Genomic DNA, 25,528 nt, shown 5'->3' on the forward strand with positions numbered 1-25,528 from the left:
GTGTGTGTGTGTGTGTGTGTGTGTGTATATGTGTGTGTGTGTGTGTGGCTTAAGAATGTAAAAGGACACAATTTGTGCTTCAGTTGCACTTCTCCACTTGGATGATAAATCTTTGCTCTCGTCTTGACCAATCAAATGACTGCATTCACAAACTGGCATTTGATCAGCAGGCGGCACTTTGACTGAGGTTTACTTTTCTCTAGTAGTTTTGGCAAGTAAAAATGATTAAGATTAACATCAAGAAAAACATTTGGAAATGTAGCTGGCAACATTCTTTTTATGGTAAACATAAGAAATCTGATGGCCATGCATCGTCTTTGCAAAAAATACCTCTCTCTTTTATTGTAAGCCAATTTACTTGTGTGGCTGCTAGCCAACTATCGTTGCACTTCTGTAGTCATCTGATTTCTGCTGAATGTGTTGCAGTGGTTCCCAAACTGTGGGGTGCGCGCCCTGGATGGGGGGGGGGGGGGGGTACGAGGGGTTGGAAGGGGGCTCGCGGGGCCCCCCCCAAAAAAGAAAATCATATTATTTTAATTTTAAAGGAACTCAGTCCAGCTTTAAAACTTACTCCTGAAAGTTGTAATAGTAGAATGCAAATGTATAGAATTGCAAGAAAATCACCTTTAAAACGGCAACATTTTCTTTGCACCCCATGACAAAGTGTAGAATTGCAGAAAATAAGCTTTAAAAATGTAAAATTGTCTCCACCAACAAGAGGGGTGTGAACAGTAGGGCTGAACGATTAATTGCATTCGCGATAATATCGCGATTTGACTGAACGCGATTTTCTAATCGCAACGTGCGCGATTTGAGGTGGTCACGTGACGCGACTTTTCATGCTGTCCAGCGCAATGGCCTCTTGCTCGACGGAACAGTCAGAAACTGACACAGCTGATACTTTAATATCGAAGAGGAACAGCACGTCGGTGGTGTGGAACTATTTTGGTTTTAAAAAAGAAGATGCTGAGCAGCGTCAGGTGTTGTGCAGAGCATGCCGTGCTCCGATTGCTACTTCACGGGGTAACACTACAAACCTGTTTCAGCACTTAAAAAAATACCACAAATCAATGCATGACAGTTGTATGACCAAAATGCCGAGCATCAGTGCGCGAGACAAGCCAAATACCTCAAGACAGGGATCACTGACAGAAATGTTCGAAAGTGTCACTCCGTATGAACGTAATTCAAAACGGCACGGAGAAATCACTCGGACAATAACCGAGTTCATAGCCAAAGATATGATGCCTCTCAGTCGCAGAGGCAGAGATAAACAATTACCTGATGACTCCTACCATTGATGGAGAAGATGATCCATTGGCTTGGTGGAGGGTGCACAAGATCAGCTACCCACAGTTGTGCACCATGGCACGCAAGTATCTTTGTGTACCTGCTACAAGCGCTCCCTCAGAGCGTCTTTTTAGCACAGGAGGGAATATTGTGACTTGCACTCGCTCATCCTTGAAGCCAGAAAAAGTCAATATTCTGGTTTTCTTAGCAAAAAACCTGTGAGCCACTGAGAACAGAACTGTTGGATAAGTATGGCTGGCAGTGCCATACTCGTAGTGAACTTTAGTCTGTGTGGTGTGTTATTGTTGTGTACTTGAGATAAGTGAGGCTCATCTATTTTATATTATAATATTCAAATCGTTTATAAAAAATAGTTTGTCTAAATTAAAAGTGCATTTCTCATTTTTTATTTATAACTTTATTTACTTTGATTTTACAAAATATTTTCAAAGCAAATTCCTTGTTTCAGTTGTGTGAAATGTTACTGACTTGGGAGCAGTAAGATACATACAATTTAAAATTATTTTTTTCTTAAGACTGTACCTTTTGCACACAGTGTTTACAAAGTTCATGCCTTTGTTTAAATTATTTAAATGCACAGTGGCAAAGCCACAGATGTTTCTGTAATGAGCAGTTCAATAAAAATGTCATTTATTTCAAGTCATACATGTTTGAATTTAATTCTAACAAATAGACCCAGCCTATGGGAAAGAACGTTTCACACAAAATGTATATACTATTGTGTTGGTCATATTTAAATCATTCATTATGTTTTGTAGGGGAAAAAGGATAAATAAATTAAATCGCATATTAAATCGCAATCGCAATATTGGGGGCAAAAAATCGCAATTAGATTATTTTCCAAAATCGTTCAGCCTTAGTGAACAGTGTGTGTCATGAACAGTGCTTGTGCCCATAGAAATATAGAAGTGGCGCAGGATGTTCCCCAATGCTGGAAGGGGGGCCCCGAGTGAAACAGTTGGGGAACCCCTGCACTAATGTATTTTATGTGAAGAAAATCTATAGTTGCAAGGCCCTGATCACTCTAGTTAAGAAAAAAAAAAACTTTTGACTTTCAATATAAAACGCAGGTGAAATAGTTTAAAACTGCAATTTTTTACTGTCCGCATTTTGAAAAAGCTGATTTCTGAAAGCTTACCCCTGCAGCATAGATGCGGATCAGAATCAGAATCACCATAACTTGACAACTAATTATGTCTGAATATATGGATGCAATGCTTTCACTCTCTCTCGCTTTCTCCCTCCCTCTCTCCTAACAGACTCAACACAGCTTTATTAGCATATGAGGAGTGACCCTGTTATCAAAGCATTAGATACGCTGTCTTCATGTACTATCTTCTCTCTCCTCATCTCCCTCTCCTCTTCTAATCTCTCTCTCCTCCTCTTCTCTCTCCTTCCATCTCCTCCTCCTCTTCTCTCTCCTCCATCTCTTCCTCAATATCCTCCTCTTCTCTCGCTCCTCCTCATCTTCTCTCTCTCCTCCCATCACCTCCTCCCATCTCCCTACTCCTCTCTCTCCTACTATCCCCTCGCTCTCCTCCCATCTCCTCATCTTCTCTCTCTCCTCCCATCTCCTCCTCTTCTCTCTCCTCCTCCTCCCATCTCCTCCTCTTCTCTCTCCTCCCATCTCCTCCTCTTCTCTCCTCCTCCCATCTCCTCCTCCTCCCATCTCCTCCTCTTCTCTCTCTCCTCTCCTCTCTCTCCTCCTCTTCTCTCACCTCCTCCTCTTCTCTCACCTCCTCCTCTTCTCTCACCTCCTCCCATCTCCTTCTTCTCTCTCCTCCTCCTCCTCCCATCTCCTCCTCTCCTCTCTCTCCTCTCATCTCCTTCTTCTCTCTCCTCCTCCTCCCATCTCCTACTCTCCTCCCATCTCCTCCTCTTCTCTCTCCTCCTCTTCCCTCTCCTCCTCCCATCTCCTCCTCTTCTCTCACCTCCTCCCATCTCCTCCTCTTCTCTCTCCTCCTCTTCCCTCTCCTCCTCTTCCCTCTCCTCCTCCCATCTCCTCCTCTTCTCTCTCTCCTCCCATCTCCTCCTCTTCTCTCATCTCCTCCTCTTCTTTCTCTCCTTCTCTTCTCTCTCTCCTCCCATCTCCTCCTCTTCTCTCTCTCCTCCCATCTCCTCCTCTTCGCTCACCTCCTCCCATCTCCTCCTCTTCCCATCTCCTCCTCTTCTCATCTCCTCCTCTTCTCTCTCTCCTCCCATCTCCTCCTTCTCTCTCTCTCCTCCCATCTCCTCCTCTTCTCTCTCTCTCCTCCCATCTCCTCCTCTTCTCTCTCTCCTCCCATCTCCTCCCCTTCTCTCTCTCCTCCCCCCTCTCCTCCTCCCATCTCCTCCTCTTCTCTCACCTCCTCCCATCTCCTCCTCTTCCCTCTCCTCCTCCCATCTCCTCCTCTTCTCTCTCTCCTCCCATCTCCTCCTCTTCTCCTCTTCTCTCTCTCCTCCCATCTCCTCCTCTTCTCTCTCTCCTCCCATCTCCTCCTCTTCTCTCACCTCCTCCCATCTCCTCCTCTTCCCATCTCCTCCTCTTCTCTCTCTCCTCCCATCTCCTCCTCCTCTCTCTCTCTCCTCCCATCTCCTCCTCTTCTCTCTCTCCTCCCATCTCCTCCTCTTCACTCTCTCCTCCTCTCTCTCTCCTACTATCCCCTCTTCCTCCTCTCTCTCTCTCTCTCACTCACTCAGTGACTGAGTGTTGTTAATACATTAGTTATTCTCTCTATCTTCTTCTACCTCTCCTCCCCCTCTATCTCTCTGGGGGATTTCTCTGATGGAGCTGGGAGTGTGTGAAGCAGCTCTTTTGAAGCCACTGACCAGCAGTCCTGCTCTATCCCTCTGTCTTTCTCTCCCCCCCACAATCTATCAGCAGCAGTAAGCGGTCACATCCAGCAGCACCAGAACACCCAGACAGGCAGCCGTCCCATCTCCTCATGCCCAAGGAGAGCTCACCCCATCGGGCACGAATCTGTCACAACCTCCCCTCTCCACTGAGAACCTCCAGGACTCAGACAGAGTCACACAACAGCTAGCCTGTATACACCCCTAGCTCTGAACGACAATGGCTGGGGATTCCCAGCCACACTGTTATTGTTTTGAATTGTATTGAAGAAAAACAAACAAAGGAACACACCCCCTTTCAAATGACTTAACATAGACAACGTACACAGCTAAAAAACACTCACGTGAACTGGCATGGACACTATGATTCCAAGGGGCGTCTCTGACTCAACACACACACCCTGACAAACCGGAATATAAGGCCTCTGTCGTTGTTCCTCAGGCTAAAGTCATGGTGGCTGTGTATCCACACTCCCAGGGGACCTTCAGGGTGTGTGGACTCCATAATACAGGGCTTGTTGTAGGACTGTGAAGTCATTAAAACCATGGTTTGAAAAGCTTTTCTTATGTGTTTTTTTGCTACATACACTGGATAGGTGCACTGAAATGTGTTGTTTTACAGGGTCAGCAATAGTAGTACTTCGCCCCTGGAGCAAATTAGGGTTAAGTGCCTTTCTCAAGGGCACAGACAAGATTGTTCTCCTTGTCGGCTCGGGTATTCGTACCAGCGACCTTTGGATTACTGGCCCACACTGCTGCAGTAGCTCATGCATTAGTTAGTGAGCCAGTTTGGGAGAAGTCTAGCTATATTATAAAGTGAACCTATAGGAATGTGTCTGCATCGTACAGACGTTTTTACAGGAACGTAAAATAATATTAACTTACCACACATAGCGGACTTGTATGTGTGTCTGTGTTCAGATGGTGTCTGTGTTCAGATGGTGTCTGTGTTCAGATGGTGTGTCTGTGTGTAAATGGTGTGTCTGTGTGTAAATGGTGTGTGTGTATGTGTGTAGATGGTGTATGTGCGTGTGTAGATGGTGAATGTGTGTATGTGTGTAGATGGTATGTGTGTAGATGGTGTATGTGTGTAAATGGTGTATGTGTGTAAATGGTGTATGTGTGTAAATGGTGTGTGTGTAAATGGTGTGTGTGTAAATGGTGTGTGTGTAGATGGTGTGTGTGTGTGTGTAGATGGTGTGTGTGTGTAGATGGTGTGCGAGACAATATACATACACTACAGTAAGTCAGTAAACATGGACGAGTTGTTTCAATGTGTGTATATGTGTGTGTCCCTTTGTGTATAGCTGTGTGTGTCCCTTTGTGTGTAGCTGTGGGTGTCCCTGTGTGTGCAGCTGTGGGTGTCCCTGTGTTGTGTATATTTGTGTTATGTGTCCGTGCATGTGTTTCCGTGTGTGTGTGTGTGTGTGTGTGTGTGTGTGTTTGTAGCACATTTACATGTTAGTCATTTAGCAGACGATCTTATCCAGAGTGACTTACAATAGTGTATTCATCTTAAGATAGCTAGTTGGGACAACCACATATCACAGTAAGTACATTGTTCCTCAATAAAGTAGCTATCAGCAAAGTCAGAGCTAGTGACTCACCGCTGCTGTAAGCGTATGGGGACTCTGCAGATCCGTCCTGTAGGCTGTCTAGTATCTCCCCTTTCCCCACATCACTGTCCCCGACCAGGAGGAACTTCAACAGGTAGTCGTAACTCTTCACCGGGCTGCCCTGGGTACCCATCCTACCTTCCTCACATCTGTACCCTCACACACTGGGGGAGGAGGGGGAGAGGACGGAGGAAGGGGGGGGGGGGTGAGGAGGGGGGATAGGGGCTGGAGAGAAATATAGTCTATTCCAGCAGAGAAGTTAGAAGAGTCAAGAGTGTATGTGGTCCTCCAGTTCAGAATCCTTGATTAGCCCTACGGCCAGCCCAGTGTTGTGTGTCGAGGTGGGGTTGAGATACTGGTCCAGGGTACTGGTTAACACACCTGACAACCTTTGTAGCTTGGCAAGTCTGAATGATGCAGCAATAGTTGAGGACATAAAAAATGATAGGACAATGAATAAAAAGTCCCTTCAAGTTAGAGAGCTGGCAGGAGTTGGAGTAGGGCGTGCAGCTCAAAACCAAAACATCCCTTGGACAGGAATTAGGCTGGGTACCGGTGGTGGTGCAAATAACGTCCCTGCTGAAAGCAAGCTGTGAGCAGAAGTCCTCTTTCCAACTGCCAACCTCAATACCGTTTATAACTGGATTTAACCACCGACTACTCGGACTGTGCTAGCGCTTCAATCAGAACACCTGTCACAGTTTAAAACATCAGTTACATTTTAAAATACAATGCTGTTGCTTCATCAACAGACGGTTAGTAGACGAACCTTGCGAGCTATCTGGCAATAACCTCTCCTTAGAAGAAAACAACATATTTGTTTTGTGGACGTAACGTTAGCTAAACTGTATATTTTAAGAATGTAGCTAGTTTCCTAGCTAGTTAACAGGCTAGCTGTGTCCGGGTCCTTATTGTTCGCATAACGTTATCTAGTGAGCAATGCCACTAGGGGCTAGCTATCGCAACAAAGAAAGTGGGTGTTATCAAGAACATCTATAACGTTACAGCCAATGTTGAGCCCCCAAAACAAAATGTTTATAACCCGTTTTTTGAAGCTAGCTAGCTAGTTAGCAACCCCTGTTATAGTAATTAAAGGGTAAATAGGCAGCTAGGCGGAATGGTAGCTAGCTACTGTTAGCTCGTGAACAACAACAGCTTTGCGTTGCTGGCAAGACAGAAGGCGCTAGCTAGCTGGCAAGCAGGTAATGCTAGTTAGCTAGCTATTCGTGGCTAGTTGACAAGTGTCAAGTCAAAACGACAGAGGTCAACATCCGAATTAAATAACATGCCATATGTATCAGTTTCCCAGAGCTCTCATTCATAAAGGTAATAATTGTACGAATAATCTCGTAACCTGTAGAGAACTGAACTATCCTCTTCCTAACTGGTTTACGATGCTGGCTGGCTAGCTAGCTACCTGGCTTGCTTGCTTGGTAGCGATAGCTAGCTAACTTCACCCGAGACTGGCTGCTCTGAAATCGGGCCCCTCTCTCTTGTCCGGACAACAAAGATCCGTAACTTCCCGATCGTTTCCTTGCCTTGGTTCTATCCAGAACATGCAGCTTGCCGTATTCTCTCGTGGGTCCAAAGCACAATTTGAGATATCAGGTCCAAGTCCGCAGTAAAGCCATTGATAATCTCAGTTCGTGTATTCATAAATCTTTTCCTCCACGCTCAATCATATTCGCGATAACACACTGTAGTTGACAGATAGGCACTGCACTGTCTGGCGCTCGAGGTTCCCGCTCCGCCCTTACCAGCCTCTGATTGGATACACATACGTACAGAATTATGCGATTGGCTACCAGAAAAATCAATCATAAAATCTGTCAAAAACACATCCAGGAGAGTGTTGAAGTGACTGATATAATGGGCGGATTCGACTAGCTGATCCGCGGGGCACCGGACTATGACCCGTGACGTGAACGGGCAAAAACGGTGAAGGAGAGTCCTTCTCAAATCGAACAGTAATCTGCGTTGATCCGTCGTGTTGTCAACAAGGCAGCATGGTGAATCGTCCAGAAACATCTCTTTTCCATTAAATATATGCTTGAATTTTCAAACTAGTTTTCATTGGGAAGGCAGATGCAGCGTTTTTATCAAAAGCAATCACTTTTGAATGTTAAAACACAGAATTCTACACATTACTCCACGAGTTTAATTATGTCACTCTTGTTTTGTGCAGGCTTCGCCGTGGGATTTGAACGGGGTACCTGGCTCACGCCTGGGAGGCAGCCAACCCGGTGCAAAACACGCCTACCCGGGCGCCCCGGACAGATTAATCGAATCCCCTCAATGATACTCAGATAATAGAATGGATTAAAGCACTGGCTCAGACAAAAATTTAATAAAAACAATGGGAAAATATAATAATACTAGTAACGTCAAATGCTGAAACAAATTCCATGACAGTAACCTTAAATACAATACGTTTGTGTGGGATACTGTCAGTTGGTAGAGGGTGTGAATGTGTGTCAAAGCAGCTAGAAAATCAGGACTCCTTATCTCTCTCCTCTCCCAAGGATAAACACCATACATTTAAATGAATCACACACACATAGCCGAGGGAAGTAGGGTGCTGAGGGTGCTGCAGCATCCCCTGAAAAATCTGAATCGAAAATAATAATAATATATATATTTGTTTACTTTTTTTAAAACAAATTTATTCACAAAAGTACTGCCCTGGGCCTTTACTAGTCATGTATTAGCGGACCGATATAGGCTTCTGTAGCGCCGCTAGGTTTAGGACCTCATATTGAAGCTTGTAGGCTGCGTTTACACAGGCAGCCCAATTCGTTTTTTTCCCCCCACTAATTGGTTTTTTGATCAATCACATCAGATCTTTTCACATCAGATCTTTTTCAGAGCTGATCTGATTGGTCAAAAGACCAATTAGAGAAAATAATATCAGAATTGGGCTGCCTGTGTAAAAGCAGTCATAGAGACCACCAACTGATGTATAGAGAAATCTTAAAATTATCTTCTTTGGTTTAGATCATGAAACCTCTAACACAAATTCATTTGAGTTGGTGAAAATCCGTTTTTTGGACCTAACTTGCTTACTATTTTTTTCCTATGGTTTCTTCGTTTACAGACTGAAATGATGACCTCAATGGTAAAATTATTAATTGTGTTTATGGTTTCCTAGAAACAAGGGTGGCACCACTTACCCCTTTGGCTCAACTTACTCCGCTCTCCACTACTGTCAAGATTCAAAATTTATATCATGAAAAGTGTGTTTTTTGTCAAATTGAAAATTAAACTACAAGTAATTTATTATTTGAATGCATTTGCACTAAGATCTTTTAGGTGAATCTAAAACATTTCATTTTTAGATCAACTGGTGCTAGGGTTCGTCTTCATGGTAATAATAATAATAATATGCCATTTAGCAGACGCTTTTATCCAAAGCGACTTACAGTCATGCGTGCATACATTTTTACGTATGGTAAAGATGTTTTACTTTTGTTTGATGGTAAAGATTTAGATCAGAACAAAGTGTTCACAATGTATCTCTGGTAAATATTATATACAGAAACGCAAGCGGGCAAAAGAAAAGCCAAGATTCTTCATTTTGTTAATGTTTTTTTATTTGAAAATGCTGCATAGTCTGAAAACCGGTAAAGCAAAGTGAACCCTAAAGGCCTGTGAAGCATTACTGTATGTATCTCTGTTTAAATGTGGATACCCGTGTATAAAGTTGTCTGTTTTATTTGGTATACTGTTTTATAAGATATGTCTTTATATTGTGTTAGATTTGTTGTTAATAAAAATGATATATATATATATTTATATATATACACACACACACACATATATATAATTAAAAATATGCCATTTAGCAGACGCTTTTATCCAAAGCGACTTACAGTCATGTGTGCATACATTTTTACGTATGGATGGTCCCGGGGATCGAACCCACTACCCTGGCGTTACAAGCGCCATGCTCTACCAATTGAGCTACAGAGGACCAGAGGACTGTATATACATTTACATTTTAGTCATTTAGCAATATACAGTACCAGTCAAAAGTTTGAACACACCTACTCATTCCAGGGTTTTTCTTTATTTTTACTATTTTTTACATTGTAGAATAATAGTGAAGACATCAAAACTATGAAATAACACATATGGAATCATGTAGTAACCAAAAATGTGTTAAACAAATCAAAATATATTTTATAATTTTAGATTCTTCAAAGTAGCCACCCTTTGCCTTGATGACAGCTTTGCATTCTCTCTGGTGTGCAACAGACACTGACTGGCACCCTCCAGGAACTGCGGAGGGAAATCATACTTGACTAAGAGGGATCCCAAAGGAATAGAAGGAGGTGTGTGTTGTGTGTGTAGTGTTGTGCGTGTGTCCAATCCATAGCGTTTACTGCTGCTACCTTCAGAGCAGACATGTATACCAATGCTGTACCACCATCTCTCCTCCATACTGTCTCTGTCCAATAAACTTGAAAACAATGAGGCTACTCCTTTTCAAACCACATTCAAATAAACTGGGACTTTATTATTATGAAAGGGACATCGGGGTTGCGTCCCATATGGCCCTAGTGAAAAGTAGTGCACTATTTAGGGAATAGCGTTCCATTTGAGACGCATCCCAGGACATTTAGGTACATTGTACATTCAACGACGTGAGTAGTAGTCAACGCAACACAATCAAACATCACAATATTACAAACTATGGCCCTGATTGAGAATGAATTGTATTCTTATTTATTCCATTATGACACAAATATCTGTTTAGGAAATTAAAGGAAAAAATCTACGTTATAAGAAGATAAACCAGGATAATACCAGGTTATTATTGTAAGAAAAAAAGGATCTCAATAAGGTTGCAAAATTCCGGTTGGAGGATTGCCTGAATTCTTGCTTATTCCCTCCAGATTCCGGCAATATTCCAACCAGGATTTCTGGGAAAACCTGGGAATTTGGGGAAAGTTAGCAGAATCTTTCAAACAATAGTGCTAAATAAGGTTAAATAAATACAGCACTTCTATACTCTAGTACTTCTCTGGCCGTTACACACTGTACTGTAGGTTTGGGGTTAGCAGGTTTTTAGGGGAAAATGGCACATTACCAGAGTAAAAAAGTATCTAGAATACTAAACTAAGAATAAATACTGAATGTTTTCAATAAAAATTAATTAATTGACAAATGCTCTAATAATCACAATCTCACTACACATTAGTCGGAATGTATAAACAATCAATTTATCCTAACATGTGACTGTTTCATTTTAATCTTATAATATAAAATACATCTAGTTAGATAAGACTAGGAGTAATTAGTGCAGTCAATGCTTTAGTGAGCGTCCCAAATGGCACCCTATTCCCTACATAGTGCACTACTTTTGACCAGGACCCATAGACCTCTGGTCAAAAGTAGTGCACTATATAGGGAATAGGGTGCCAGCAGCCCTAAATACCTGATTTAAAAGGAGACGCACACCTCCTTCACAAGCTCTCATCAGGAGCTCCAACATTGTCACACTAACATCCTCCCCACCATCTCTCAATTCTCTGTCCCTCCTCTCTCCCCTGATCTTGGTGGTGTTTCCAGGGGTAGATGAGTTCTCCCAGAAACAGCTTCTCTCCCCTGTCTCTCTCCCCCATCGCTCTCTCTCCCCCATCTCTTTCTCCCCCATCTCTCTCCCACAATCTCTCTCTCTCCCCCATCTCTCCCCACCTCTCTCCCCCATCTCTCTCTCCCCACAATCTCCCCACCCCAATCTCTCTCCCCCATCTCTCCCCAAAATCTCCCCCCATCTCTCTGCCCCATCTCTCCCCACAATCTCCCCAACCCCATCTCTCCCCACAACCCCCCCCCCCCCCCCCCCCCATCTCTTTGCCCCATCTCTCTCTCCCCCACAATCTCCCCACCCCCCATCTCTCTCCCCCATCTCTCCCCACAATCTCTCCCCCCCCCCCCCCATCTCTCTGCCCATCTCTCTCCCCTGGTCCTAGTCTATCTTGGTAGTCTTATGTCTCCAGGGGTAGATGAGTTCTCCCAGGAACAGCTTCTTGCAGAGGGCCAGCCAGGAGTCCTTAGGGTAACAGCTGTAGGTGGTGGTCCTGTAGGTCTGGATCACACTGCTCACCTTCAGAGGGTTAATCTGAGAGAGGGAGCGTGGGGGGGGGGGGGGGATGAGACATAAACATGTATATAGTGAGAGTGTGTGATAAGGACCATCTAGGTCTATCTAGGAGAAAAACTGTGAATGACACGTGTGTGTATGGTTTGTCTATGTTGTTGTGGTTTTATAGGACTAAATAAGCAAACTGACTGCCATTTTAGCTTCAGTTTTTTTGTCCTGCCACATCTGCCAAACGCCATCATGAAAGAGGACCACAATGGAAATTAGTCGTAGGTCTTTTGTGTTTATCTTCAATGATTCTTAATAAAGTGCATCATTTTGTGTGTACCTAGTTTTAAATGATTAATTAAACAAAACTAAAAGTGGAGGAACGACAGAGAGAAAAGGAGGAGAGGAAAGAGAGAGATGAAGAGAGAGAGAGAGAGAGAGAGAGAGAGAGAGACAGAGAGAGAGAGAGAGAGAGAGAGAGAGTCTTACATCCATCATGAGGTGTAGAGGTGTTCCTGGTTCCTCACAGAGCACTCTGAACTTCACCCCCTCTGTAGAGAACACACACATTTCAGTCAGACACAGAACAACACAGATCAGCACCTCCTCCTCATTACACCAGGTCTCTCTTAAAAATACAGAGTTCTCTCTCAACGAGACTAACCTGGTTAAATAAAGGAATAAAGAAACTACAGAACAGAACAGACAACCACAGAACAGACAACCACAGAACAAACAACCACAGAACAGACAACCACAGAACAGACAACCACAGAACAGACAACCACAGAACAGACAACCACAGTACAGAACAGACAACCACAGAACAGACAACCACAGTACAGACAACCACAGAACAGAACAGACAACCACAGAACAGACAACCACAGAACAAACAACCACAGAACAGAACAGACAACCACAGAACAGAACAGACAACCACAGAACAGACAACCACAGAACAGACAACCACAGAACAGACAACCACAGTACAGACAACCACAGAACAGAACAGACAACCACAGAACAGAACAGACAACCACAGAACAGACAACCACAGAACAGACAACCACAGAACAGACAACCACAGTACAGACAACCACAGAACAGAACAGACAACTACAGAACAGACAACCACAGAACAGACAACCACAGTACAGACAACCACAGAACAGACAACCACAGTACAGAACAGACAACCACAGAACAGACAACCACAGAACAGAACAGACAACCACAGAACAGAACAGACAACCACAGAACAGACAACCACAGAACAGACAACCACAGCACAGACAACCACAGAACAGACAACCACAGTACAGACAACCACAGAACAGAACAGACAACTACAGAACAACCACAGAACATACAACCACAGTACAGAACAGACAACCACAGAACAGAACAGACAACCACAGAACAGACAACCACAGTACAGACAACCACAGAACAGAACATACAACTACAGAACAGAACAGACAACCACAGAACAGAACAGACAACCACAGAACAGAACAGACAACCACAGAACAGACAACCACAGAACAGACAACCACAGTACAGACAACCACAGAACAGACAACCACAGAACAGACAACCACAGAACAGACAACCACAGAACAGAACAGACAACCACAGAACAGACAACCACAGAACAGAACAGACAACCACAGAACAGACAACCACAGTACAGAACAGACAACCACAGAACAGACAACCACAGTACAGACAACCACAGAACAGACAACTACAGAACAGAACAGACAACCACAGAACAGACAACCACAGAACAGACAACCACAGAACAGACAACCACAGTACAGACAACCACAGTACAGACAACCACAGAACAGAACAGACAACCACAGAACAGACAACTACAGAACAGAACAGACAACCACAGAACAGACAACCACAGAACAGAACAGACAACCACAGAACAGACAACTACAGAACAGAACAGACAACCACAGAACAGACAACCACAGAACAGAACAGACAACCACAGAACAGAACAGACAACCACAGAACAGAACAGACAACCACAGAACAGACAACCACAGAACAGAACAGACAACCACAGAACAGACAACTACAGAACAGAACAGACAACCACAGAACAGAACAGACAACCACAGAACAGACAACCACAGAACAGACAACCACAGAACTGACAACCACAGAACAGACAACCACAGTACAGACAACCACAGTACAGACAACCACAGAACAGACAACCACAGTACAGACAACCACAGGACAGACAACCACAGAACAGACAACCACAGTACAAACAACCACAGTACAGACAACCACAGAATAGACAACCACAGTACAGACAACCACAGACCAGACAACCACAGAACAGACAACCACAGTACAGAACAGACAATCACAGAACAGACAACCACAGTACAGAACAGACAACCACAGAACAGACAACCACAGAACAGACAACCACAGAACAGACAACCACAGAACAGACAACCACAGAACAGAACAGCCAACCACAGGACAGACAACCACAGTACAGACAACCACAGTACAGAACAGACAACCACAGAACAGAACAGACAACCACAGAACAGACAACCACAGAACAGAACAGACAACCACAGAACAGACAACCACAGAACAGACAACCACATAAAAGACAACCACAGTACAGAACAGACAACCACAGAACAGAACAGACAACCACAGTACAGACAACCACAGGACAGACAACTACAGAACAGAACAGACAACCACAGAACAGACAACCACAGAACAGAACAGACAACCACAGTACAGACAACCCCATTATAGACAACCACAGAAAAGACAACAACAGTACAGACAATAACAGTACAGACAACAACAATACAGACCAGACAACCACAGAACAGACAACAACAGTACAGAACAGACAACCACAGAACAGAACAGACAACCACAGTACAGACAACCACAGTACAGACAACCACAGTACAGACAACCACAGGACAACCACAGAACAGCCAACAACAGTACAGAACAGACAACCACAGAACAGAACAGACAACCACAGAACAGAACAGACAACCACAGTACAGACAACCACAGAACAGACAACCACTGGACAACCACAAAACAGACAACCACAGAACAGACAACCACAGAACAAAACAGAATAGACAACCACAGAACAAAACAGACAACCACAGTACAGACAACCACAAAACAGACAACCACAGAACAGAACAGGCAACCACAGTACAGACAACCACAGGACAGACAACCACAGTACAGACAACCACAGTACAGAACAGAACAGACAACCACAGTACAGACAACCACAGAACAGACCACCACAGTACAGACAACAACAGTACAGACAACCACAGGACAACCACAGAACAGACAACAACAGTACAGAACAGACAACCACAGAACAGAACAGACAACCACAGTACAGACAACCACAGAACAGACAACAACAGGACAGAACAGACAACCACAGTGCAGACAACAACAGTACAGACAACCACAGAACAGACAACCACAGTACAGACAACCACAGAACAGACAACCACAGTACAGACAACCACAGAACAGACAACCACAGTACAGACAACCACAGAACAGACAACAAAAGTACAGACAACCACAGAACAGAACAGACAACCACAGTACAGACAACAGTAGAGAATAGACAACCACAGAACATAACAGACAACCACAGTGCAGACAACAACAGTACAGACAACCACAGAACAGACAACCACAGTACAGACAACCACAGAACAGACAACCACAGTACAGACAACCACAGAACAGACAACCACAGTACAGACAACCACAGAACAGAACAGACAACCACAGTACAGACAACAGTAGAGAATAGACAACCACAGAACATAACAGACAACCACAGTGCAGACAACAACAGTACAGACAACCACAGAACAGACAACCACAGTACAGACAACCACAGAACAGACAACCACAGTACAGACAACCACAGAACAGACAACCACAGTACAGACAACCACAGAACAGACAACAAAAGTACAGACAACCACAGAACAGAACAGACAACCACAGTACAGACAACAGTAGATAATAGACAACCACAGAACATAACAGACAACCACAGTGCAGACAACAACAGTACAGACAACCACAGAACAGACAACCACAGAACAGACAACCACAGAACAGACAACCACAGAACAGACAACCACAGAACAGAACAGACAACCACAGAACAGAACAGGCAACCACAGTACAGACAACCACAGTACAGACAACCACAGAACAGAACAGACAACCACAGTACAGTACATTTTTAAAACCTTTTATAAAGTTGGTTTTGTAGCATAAACTGGGAATTTGATATTTCTGACTGATATTATGATTGTCTGTTTGTTTCATATCTGCAAAGTAGTTAAAACGCTGTCAGTTCCACTAAGTTTTAACGTACATTTCCTACAATTGTACACATTTTGCCATGGGGCGTAGAGAAAATGTTGCGGTTTTAAAGCAAGTTTTCTCAAATTCTACACATTTTGCAATGGGGCGGAGATAACATATCCCTCCTTCCCACCCACCTGCCAGTCTGTAGGATCTGAAGACTCGGAGGCCCATGGCAAACAGAGGGAAGGAGTTGATGAAGTCAACACTGAGGTGGAGAACTCCCTGGAACATTACTACCACAAGGCGGAGCTAGAGAGAGAGAGAGAGAGAGAGAGAGAGGAGCGAGAGAGAGGAGCGAGAGAGAGGAGCGAGAGAGAGGAGCGAGAGAGAGGAGCGAGAGAGAGGAGCGAGAGAGAGGAGCGAGAGACAGAGAGACAGAGAGACAGAGAGACAGAGAGACAGAGAGACAGAGAGAGAGACAGAGACAGAGACAGAGACAGAGACAGAGACAGAGACAGAGACAGAGACAGAGACAGAGACAGAGACAGAGACAGACAGACAGACAGACAGACAGACAGACAGACAGACAGACAGACAGACAGACAGACAGACAGACAGACAGACAGACAGTAGGGGTCAAATAATAGATATTTCATTGTCCATCGGTTAGAAGGAGAATGTTTCTGGTGCCTTTCCCAACACCCCCAGACACACACACACGTTGACAGGCCCAGGGTCAGCCTCAGTGCAGCGTCCATGGATGGACATGCACACGTTGACAGGCCCAGGGTCAGCCTCAGGGCAGTGCCCATGGATGGACATGCACACGTTGACAGGCCCAGGGTCAGCCTCAGGGCAGTGCCCATGGATGGACATGCACACGTTGAAAGGCCCAGGGTCAGCCTCAGGGCAGCGCCCATGGATGGACATGCACACGTTGACAGGCCCAGGGTCAGCCTCAGGGCAGCGCCCATGGATGGAGAGCAATTGTAGGGGATTAAATTGCCTGGCTCAGGGAGTCTTACCACGGTAAAGACCAGGTAGTATAGAGCTGTGGTTGGCAGGAGGAATGTGTGTGTGTGTGTGTGTGTGTGTGTGTGTGTGTGTGTGTGTGTGTGTGTGTGTGTGTGTGTGTGCTCACCATGGTAAACACTAGGTAGTATAGAGCTGTGGTTGGCAGGAGGAACAGCAGGATGGTGAACAGCAACGTCCCGATAAACAACTAGAAAACAATACAGACACGTTAGTTCACTGTAACAAATATACACATGTTAGTTCACTGTAACAAATATACAAATGTTAGTTCACTGTAACAAATATACACATGTTAGTTCACTGTAACAAATATACACATGTTAGTTCACTGTAACAAATATACACATGTTAGTTCACTGTAACAAATATACACATGTTAGTTCACTGTAACAAATATACACGTTAGTTCACTGTAACAAATATACACATGTTAGTTCACTGTAACAAATATACACATGTTAGTTCACTGTAACCAATATACACATGTTAGTTCACTGTAACAAATACACACATGATAGTTCACTGTAACAAATATACACATGTTAGTTCACTGTAACAAATATACACATGTTAGTTCACTGTAACAAACATACACATGTTAGTTCACTGTAACAAACATACACAAGTTAGTTCACTGTAACAAATATACACATGTTAGTTCACTGTAACAAACATACACATGTTAGTTAACTGTAACAAATATAAACACGTTAGTTCACTGTAACAAATATACACGTTAGTTCACTGTAACAAATATACACATGTTAGTTTCACTGTAACAAACATACACATGTTAGTTTCACTGTAACAAACATACACATGTTAGTTCACTGTAACAAACATACACATGTTAGTTCACTGTAACAAATATACACATGTTAGTTCACAGTAACAAATATACACGTTAGTTCACAGTAACAAATATACATGTTAGTTCACAGTAACAAATATACACATGTTAGTTCACTGTAACAAATATACACATGTTAGTTCACTGTAACAAACATACACATGTTAGTTCACTGTAACAAATATACACATGTTAGTTCACAGTAACAAATATACACATGTTAGTTCACTGTAACAAACATACACATGTTAGTTCACTGTAACAAACATACACAAGTTAGTTCACTGTAACAAATATACACATGTTAGTTCACTGTAACAAACATACACATGTTAGTTAACTGTAACAAATATAAACACGTTAGTTCACTGTAACAAATATACACATGTTAGTTCACTGTAACAAATATACACATGTTAGTTTCACTGTAACAAACATACACATGTTAGTTTCACTGTAACAAACATACACATGTTAGTTCACTGTAACAAACATACACATGTTAGTTCACTGTAACAAATATACACATGTTAGTTCACAGTAACAAATATACACGTTAGTTCACAGTAACAAATATACATGTTAGTTCACAGTAACAAATATACACATGTTAGTTCACAGTAACAAATATACACATGTTAGTTCACTGTAACAAACATACACATGTTAGTTCACTGTAACAAATATACACATGTTAGTTCACAGTAACAAATATACACGTTAGTTCACTGTAACAAATATACACGTTAGTTCACTGTAACAAATATACACATGTTAGTTCACTGTAACAAATATACACATGGGTTAAACTGTCCATCCTACATTCAAGTATGTACATTTGATAATGTAAGTGTACGACTGAGTCAAGTGTGAGTATACCTGGCATAGATGTGAGAGGTGTGTGTGTGTGTGTGTGTGTGTGTGTGTGTGTGTGTGTGTGTGTGTGTGTGTGTGTGTGTGCATGAGAGGTATGTGAGGTGTGTGTGTGTGTGTGTGTGTGTGTGTGTGTGCATGAGAGGTATGTGAGGTGTGTGTGTGTGTGTGTGTGTGCATGAGAGGTATGTGAGGTGTGTGTGTGTGTGCATGAGAGGTATGTGAGGTGTGTGTGTGTGTGCATGAGAGGTATGTGAGGTGTGTGTGTACCTGTGACATTTGTGTGTGTGTCCGTCCATCTGTGTGTCCATACCTGTGATACGTGTGTGTGTGTGATAGGTGTGTGTGTGTGTGTGTGTGTGTGTGTGTGTGTGTGTGTGCATGAGAGGTATGTGAGGTGTGTGTGTGTGTGTGTGTGTGTGTGTACCTGTGACATTTGTGTGTGTGTCCGTCCATCTGTGTGTCCATACCTGTGATACGTGTGTGTGTGTGTGATAGGTGTGTGTGTGTGATAGGTGTGTGTGTGATACGTGTGTGTGTGTGTGATAGGTGTGTGTGTGATAGGTGTGTGTGTGTGATACGTGTGTGTGTGATAGGTGTGTGTGTGATACGTGTGTGTGTGTGATAGGTGTGTGTGTGTGATAGGTGTGTGTGTGATACGTGTGTGTGTGTGATACGTGTGTGTGTGATAGGTGTGTGTGTGATAGGTGTGTGTGTGATAGGTGTGTGTGTGATACGTGTGTGTGTGTGTGATAGGTGTGTGTGTGATAGGTGTGTGTGTGTGATAGGTGTGTGTGTGATAGGTGTGTGTGTGATACGTGTGTGTGTGTGATAGGTGTGTGTGTGTGATAGGTGTGTGTGTGATACGTGTGTGTGTGTGTGATAGGTGTGTGTGTGATAGGTGTGTGTGTGTGATACGTGTGTGTGTGTGATACGTGTGTGTGTGATAGGTGTGTGTGTGATAGGTGTGTGTGTGATAGGTGTGTGTGTGATAGGTGTGTGTGTGTGATACGTGTGTGTGTGTGTGATAGGTGTGTGTGTGATAGGTGTGTGTGTGATAGGTGTGTGTGTGTGTGATACGTGTGTGTGTGTGATACGTGTGTGTGTGTGATAGGTGTGTGTGTGATAGGTGTGTGTGTGTGATACGTGTGTGTGTGTGTGATAGGTGTGTGTGTGTGATAGGTGTGTGTGTGATACGTGTGTGTGTGTGATAGGTGTGTGTGTGATAGGTGTGTGTGTGTGATAGGTGTGTGTGTGTGATACGTGTGTGTGTGTGTGATAGGTGTGTGTGTGATAGGTGTGTGTGTGATACGTGTGTGTGTGTGATAGGTGTGTGTGTGATAGGTGTGTGTGTGATACGTGTGTGTGTGTGTGATAGGTGTGTGTGTGTGATACGTGTGTGTGTGTGATACGTGTGTGTGTGATAGGTGTGTGTGTGATAGGTGTGTGTGTGATAGGTGTGTGTGTGATAGGTGTGTGTGTGTGATACGTGTGTGTGTGTGATACGTGTGTGTGTGTGTGATAGGTGTGTGTGTGATAGGTGTGTGTGTGTGATACGTGTGTGTGTGTGTGATAGGTGTGTGTGTGATAGGTGTGTGTGTGATACGTGTGTGTGTGTGATACGTGTGTGTGTGTGATAGGTGTGTGTGTGATAGGTGTGTGTGTGATACGTGTGTGTGTGTGATACGTGTGTGTGTGATAGGTGTTTGTGTGATACGTGTGTGTGTGTGTGATAGGTGTGTGTGTGATAGGTGTGTGTGTGATACGTGTGTGTGTGATAGGTGTGTGTGTGATACGTGTGTGTGTGTGTGATAGGTGTGTGTGATAGGTGTGTGTGTGATAGGTGTGTGTGTGATAGGTGTGTGTGTGATAGGTGTGTGTGTGATAGGTGTGTGTGTGTGATACGTGTGTGTGTGTGATAGGTGTGTGTGTGATAGGTGTGTGTGTGTGATACGTGTGTGTGTGTGATAGGTGTGTGTGTGATAGGTGTGTGTGTGATAGGTGTGTGTGTGTGATACGTGTGTGTGTGTGATAGGTGTGTGTGATAGGTGTGTGTGATAGGTGTGTGTGTGATAGGTGTGTGTGTGATAGGTGTGTGTGTGTGATACGTGTGTGTGTGTGATACGTGTGTGTGTGTGATAGGTGTGTGTGTGATAGGTGTGTGTGTGTGATACGTGTGTGTGTGTGTGATAGGTGTGTGTGTGATAGGTGTGTGTGTGTGATACGTGTGTGTGTGTGTGATAGGTGTGTGTGATAGGTGTGTGTGTGATAGGTGTGTGTGTGTGATACGTGTGTGTGTGTGATACGTGTGTGTGTGTGTGATAGGTGTGTGTGTGATAGGTGTGTGTGTGTGATACGTGTATGTGTGTGTGATAGGTGTGTGTGTGATAGGTGTGTGTGTGTGATACGTGTGTGTGTGTGTGTGATAGGTGTGTGTGATAGGTGTGTGTGTGATAGGTGTGTGTGTGATAGGTGTGTGTGTGTGATACGGTGTGTGTGTGATAGGTGTGTGTGTGTGATACGTGTGTGTGTGTGTGATAGGTGTGTGTGATAGGTGTGTGTGTGTGATACGTGTGTGTGTGTGTGATAGGTGTGTGTGATAGGTGTGTGTGTGATACGTGTGTGTGTGTGATAGGTGTGTGTGTGATAGGTGTGTGTGTGTGATACGTGTGTGTGTGTGTGATAGGTGTGTGTGTGATAGGTGTGTGTGTGTGATACGTGTGTGTGTGTGTGATAGGTGTGTGTGATAGGTGTGTGTGTGATAGGTGTGTGTGTGATAGGTGTGTGTGTGTGATACGTGTGTGTGTGTGATACGTGTGTGTGTGTGATAGGTGTGTGTGTGATAGGTGTGTGTGTGTGATACGTGTATGTGTGTGTGATAGGTGTGTGTGTGATAGGTGTGTGTGTGTGATACGTGTGTGTGTGTGTGATAGGTGTGTGTGATAGGTGTGTGTGATAGGTGTGTGTGTGATAGGTGTGTGTGTGTGATACGTGTGTGTGTGTGTGATAGGTGTGTGTGTGTGATAGGTGTGTGTGTGTGATACGGTGTGTGTGTGTGATAGGTGTGTGTGTGATAGGTGTGTGTGTGATAGGTGTGTGTGTGTGATACGTGTGTGTGTGTGATACGTGTGTGTGTGTGATAGGTGTGTGTGTGTGATACGTGTGTGTGTGATAGGTGTTTGTGTGATACGTGTGTGTGTGTGTGATAGGTGTGTGTGTGATAGGTGTGTGTGTGATAGGTGTGTGTGTGATACGTGTGTGTGTGTGATACGTGTGTGTGTGATAGGTGTGTGTGTGATACGTGTGTGTGTGATAGGTGTGTGTGTGTGATACGTGTGTGTGTGTGATAGGTGTGTGTGTGATAGGTGTGTGTGTGTGATACGTGTGTGTGTGTGATAGGTGTGTGTGTGATAGGTGTGTGTGTGATAGGTGTGTGTGTGATACGTGTGTGTGTGTGATAGGTGTGTGTGTGTGATACGTGTGTGTGTGTGATAGGTGTGTGTGTGTTATAGGTGTGTGTGTGATACGTGTGTGTGTGTGATACGTGTGTGTGTGATAGGTGTGTGTGTGATACGTGTGTGTGTGTGTGATAGGTGTGTGTGTGATAGGTGTGTGTGTGTGTGATAGGTGTGTGTGATAGGTGTGTGTGTGATAGGTGTGTGTGTGATAGGTGTGTGTGTGTGATACGTGTGTGTGTGTGATAGGTGTGTGTGTGATAGGTGTGTGTGTGATAGGTGTGTGTGTGTGTGATAGGTGTGTGTGATAGGTGTGTGTGTGATACGTGTGTGTGTGATAGGTGTGTGTGTGATACGTGTGTGTGTGTGTGATAGGTGTGTGTGATAGGTGTGTGTGTGATAGGTGTGTGTGTGATAGGTGTGTGTGTGTGATACGTGTGTGTGTGTGATACGTGTGTGTGTGTGATAGGTGTGTGTGTGATAGGTGTGTGTGTGTGATACGTGTGTGTGTGTGTGATAGGTGTGTGTGTGTGATACGTGTGTGTGTGTGATAGGTGTGTGTGTGATAGGTGTGTGTGTGATACGTGTGTGTGTGTGATACGTGTGTGTGTGTGATAGGTGTGTGTGTGATAGGTGTGTGTGTGATAGGTGTGTGTGTGTGATACGTGTGTGTGTGTGTGATAGGTGTGTGTGTGATAGGTGTGTGTGTGATAGGTGTGTGTGTGATACGTGTGTGTGTGTGATACGTGTGTGTGTGATAGGTGTGTGTGTGATACGTGTGTTTGTGTGATACGTGTGTGTGTGTGTGATAGGTGTGTGTGTGATAGGTGTGTGTGTGATACGTGTGTGTGTGATAGGTGTGTGTGTGATACGTGTGTGTGTGTGTGATAGGTGTGTGTGATAGGTGTGTGTGTGATAGGTGTGTGTGTGATAGGTGTGTGTGTGTGATACGTGTGTGTGTGTGATACGTGTGTGTGTGATAGGTGTGTGTGTGTGATACGTGTGTGTGTGTGATAGGTGTGTGTGTGATAGGTGTGTGTGTGTGATACGTGTGTGTGTGATAGGTGTGTGTGTGATACGTGTGTGTGTGTGATACGTGTGTGTGTGATAGGTGTGTGTGTGTGTGATAGGTGTGTGTGTGATAGGTGTGTGTGTGATAGGTGTGTGTGTGATACGTGTGTGTGTGTGATAGGTGTGTGTGTGATAGGTGTGTGTGTGATAGGTGTGTGTGTGATACGTGTGTGTGTGTGATACGTGTGTGTGTGATAGGTGTGTGTGTGTGTGATAGGTGTGTGTGTGATAGGTGTGTGTGTGATACGTGTGTGTGTGATACGTGTGTGTGTGATACGTGTGTGTGTGTGATAGGTGTGTGTGTGATACGTGTGTGTGTGTGATACGTGTGTGTGTGTGATAGCTGTGTGTGTGATAGGTGTGTGTGTGTGATACGTGTGTGTGTGTGTGATAGGTGTGTGTGTGATAGGTGTGTGTGTGTGATACGTGTGTGTGTGTGTGATAGGTGTGTGTGTGATAGGTGTGTGTGTGATAGGTGTGTGTGTGATACGTGTGTGTGTGTGATAGGTGTGTGTGTGATAGGTGTGTGTGTGTGATACGTGTGTGTGTGTGATACGTGTGTGTGTGATAGGTGTGTGTGTGATAGGTGTGTGTGTGTGATACGTGTGTGTGTGTGTGATAGGTGTGTGTGTGATAGGTGTGTGTGTGATAGGTGTGTGTGTGATACGTGTGTGTGTGTGATACGTGTGTGTGTGTGATAGGTGTGTGTGTGATAGGTGTGTGTGTGTGATACGTGTGTGTGTGTGATAGGTGTGTGTGTGATAGGTGTGTGTGTGATAGGTGTGTGTGTGTGATACGTGTGTGTGTGTGATAGGTGTGTGTGTGATAGGTGTTTGTGTGATACGTGTGTGTGTGTGTGATAGGTGTGTGTGTGATAGGTGTGTGTGTGATACGTGTGTGTGTGATAGGTGTGTGTGTGATACGTGTGTGTGTGTGATAGGTGTGTGTGATAGGTGTGTGTGTGATAGGTGTGTGTGTGTGTGATACGTGTGTGTGTGTGATACGTGTGTGTGTGTGATAGGTGTGTGTGTGATAGGTGTGTGTGTGATAGGTGTGTGTGTGATACGTGTGTGTGTGTGATACGTGTGTGTGTGTGATAGGTGTGTGTGTGATAGGTGTGTGTGTGATACGTGTGTGTGTGTGATACGTGTGTGTGTGTGATAGGTGTGTGTGTGATAGGTGTGTGTGTGATACGTGTGGGTGTGTGTGATAGGTGTGTGTGTGATAGGTGTGTGTGTGATAGGTGTGTGTGTGTGATACGTGTGTGTGTGTGATAGGTGTGTGTGTGATAGGTGTGTGTGTGTGATACGTGTGTGTGTGTGTGATAGGTGTGTGTGTGATAGGTGTGTGTGTGTGTGATACGTGTGTGTGTGTGTGATAGGTGTGTGTGATAGGTGTGTGTGTGATAGGTGTCTGTGTGATAGGTGTGTGTGTGTGATACGTGTGTGTGTGTGTGATACGTGTGTGTGTGTGATAGGTGTGTGTGTGATAGGTGTGTGTGTGTGATACGTGTATGTGTGTGTGATAGGTGTGTGTGTGATAGGTGTGTGTGTGTGATACGTGTGTGTGTGTGTGATAGGTGTGTGTGTGATAGGTGTGTGTGTGTGATACGTGTGTGTGTGTGTGATAGGTGTGTGTGTGATAGGTGTGTGTGTGATAGGTGTGTGTGTGTGATACGTGTGTGTGTGTGATACGTGTGTGTGTGTGATAGGTGTGTGTGTGATAGGTGTGTGTGTGTGATACGTGTGTGTGTGATACGTGTGTGTGTGTGTGATAGGTGTGTGTGTGATAGGTGTGTGTGTGATACGTGTGTGTGTGATAGGTGTGTGTGTGTGATACGTGTGTGTGTGTGATAGGTGTGTGTGTGATAGGTGTGTGTGTGATAGGTGTGTGTGTGATAGGTGTGTGTGTGATAGGTGTGTGTGTGATAGGTGTGTGTGTGATACGTGTGTGTGTGTGATACGTGTGTGTGTGTGATAGGTGTGTGTGTGATACGTGTGTGTGTGATAGG

At 44.2% G+C, this 25,528-nt stretch overlaps 2 protein-coding genes across 2 annotated transcripts in view; both read right to left on the reverse strand.

Moving 5' to 3' along the window:
* LOC311103288 (ras-related protein Rab-40C-like) overlaps window positions 1–5,940 on the reverse strand; it is a 26,534-nt gene extending 20,594 nt beyond the window's left edge. The window contains exon 1 of the mRNA XM_084144821.1: window positions 5,751–5,940. Within this exon, the coding sequence (XP_084000947.1) occupies window positions 5,751–5,892 (142 nt within the window). The 5' untranslated portion in view covers window positions 5,893–5,940. The remainder of the gene's footprint in view (window positions 1–5,750) is intronic.
* A 5,771-nt stretch (window positions 5,941–11,711) lies between these two features.
* LOC311103727 (phosphatidylinositol N-acetylglucosaminyltransferase subunit Q-like) overlaps window positions 11,712–25,528 on the reverse strand; it is a 37,592-nt gene continuing 23,775 nt past the window's right edge. The window contains 4 exon segments of the mRNA XM_084145346.1: window positions 11,712–11,883; window positions 12,343–12,404; window positions 16,428–16,542; window positions 17,375–17,455. Coding sequence (XP_084001472.1) covers window positions 11,731–11,883; window positions 12,343–12,404; window positions 16,428–16,542; window positions 17,375–17,455 — 411 coding nt within the window. The 3' untranslated portion in view covers window positions 11,712–11,730.

The sequence above is a fragment of the Coregonus lavaretus genome, assembly GCF_964263955.1.
Source record: "Coregonus lavaretus genome assembly, chromosome: 28".
Taxonomy (NCBI): domain Eukaryota; kingdom Metazoa; phylum Chordata; class Actinopteri; order Salmoniformes; family Salmonidae; genus Coregonus; species Coregonus lavaretus.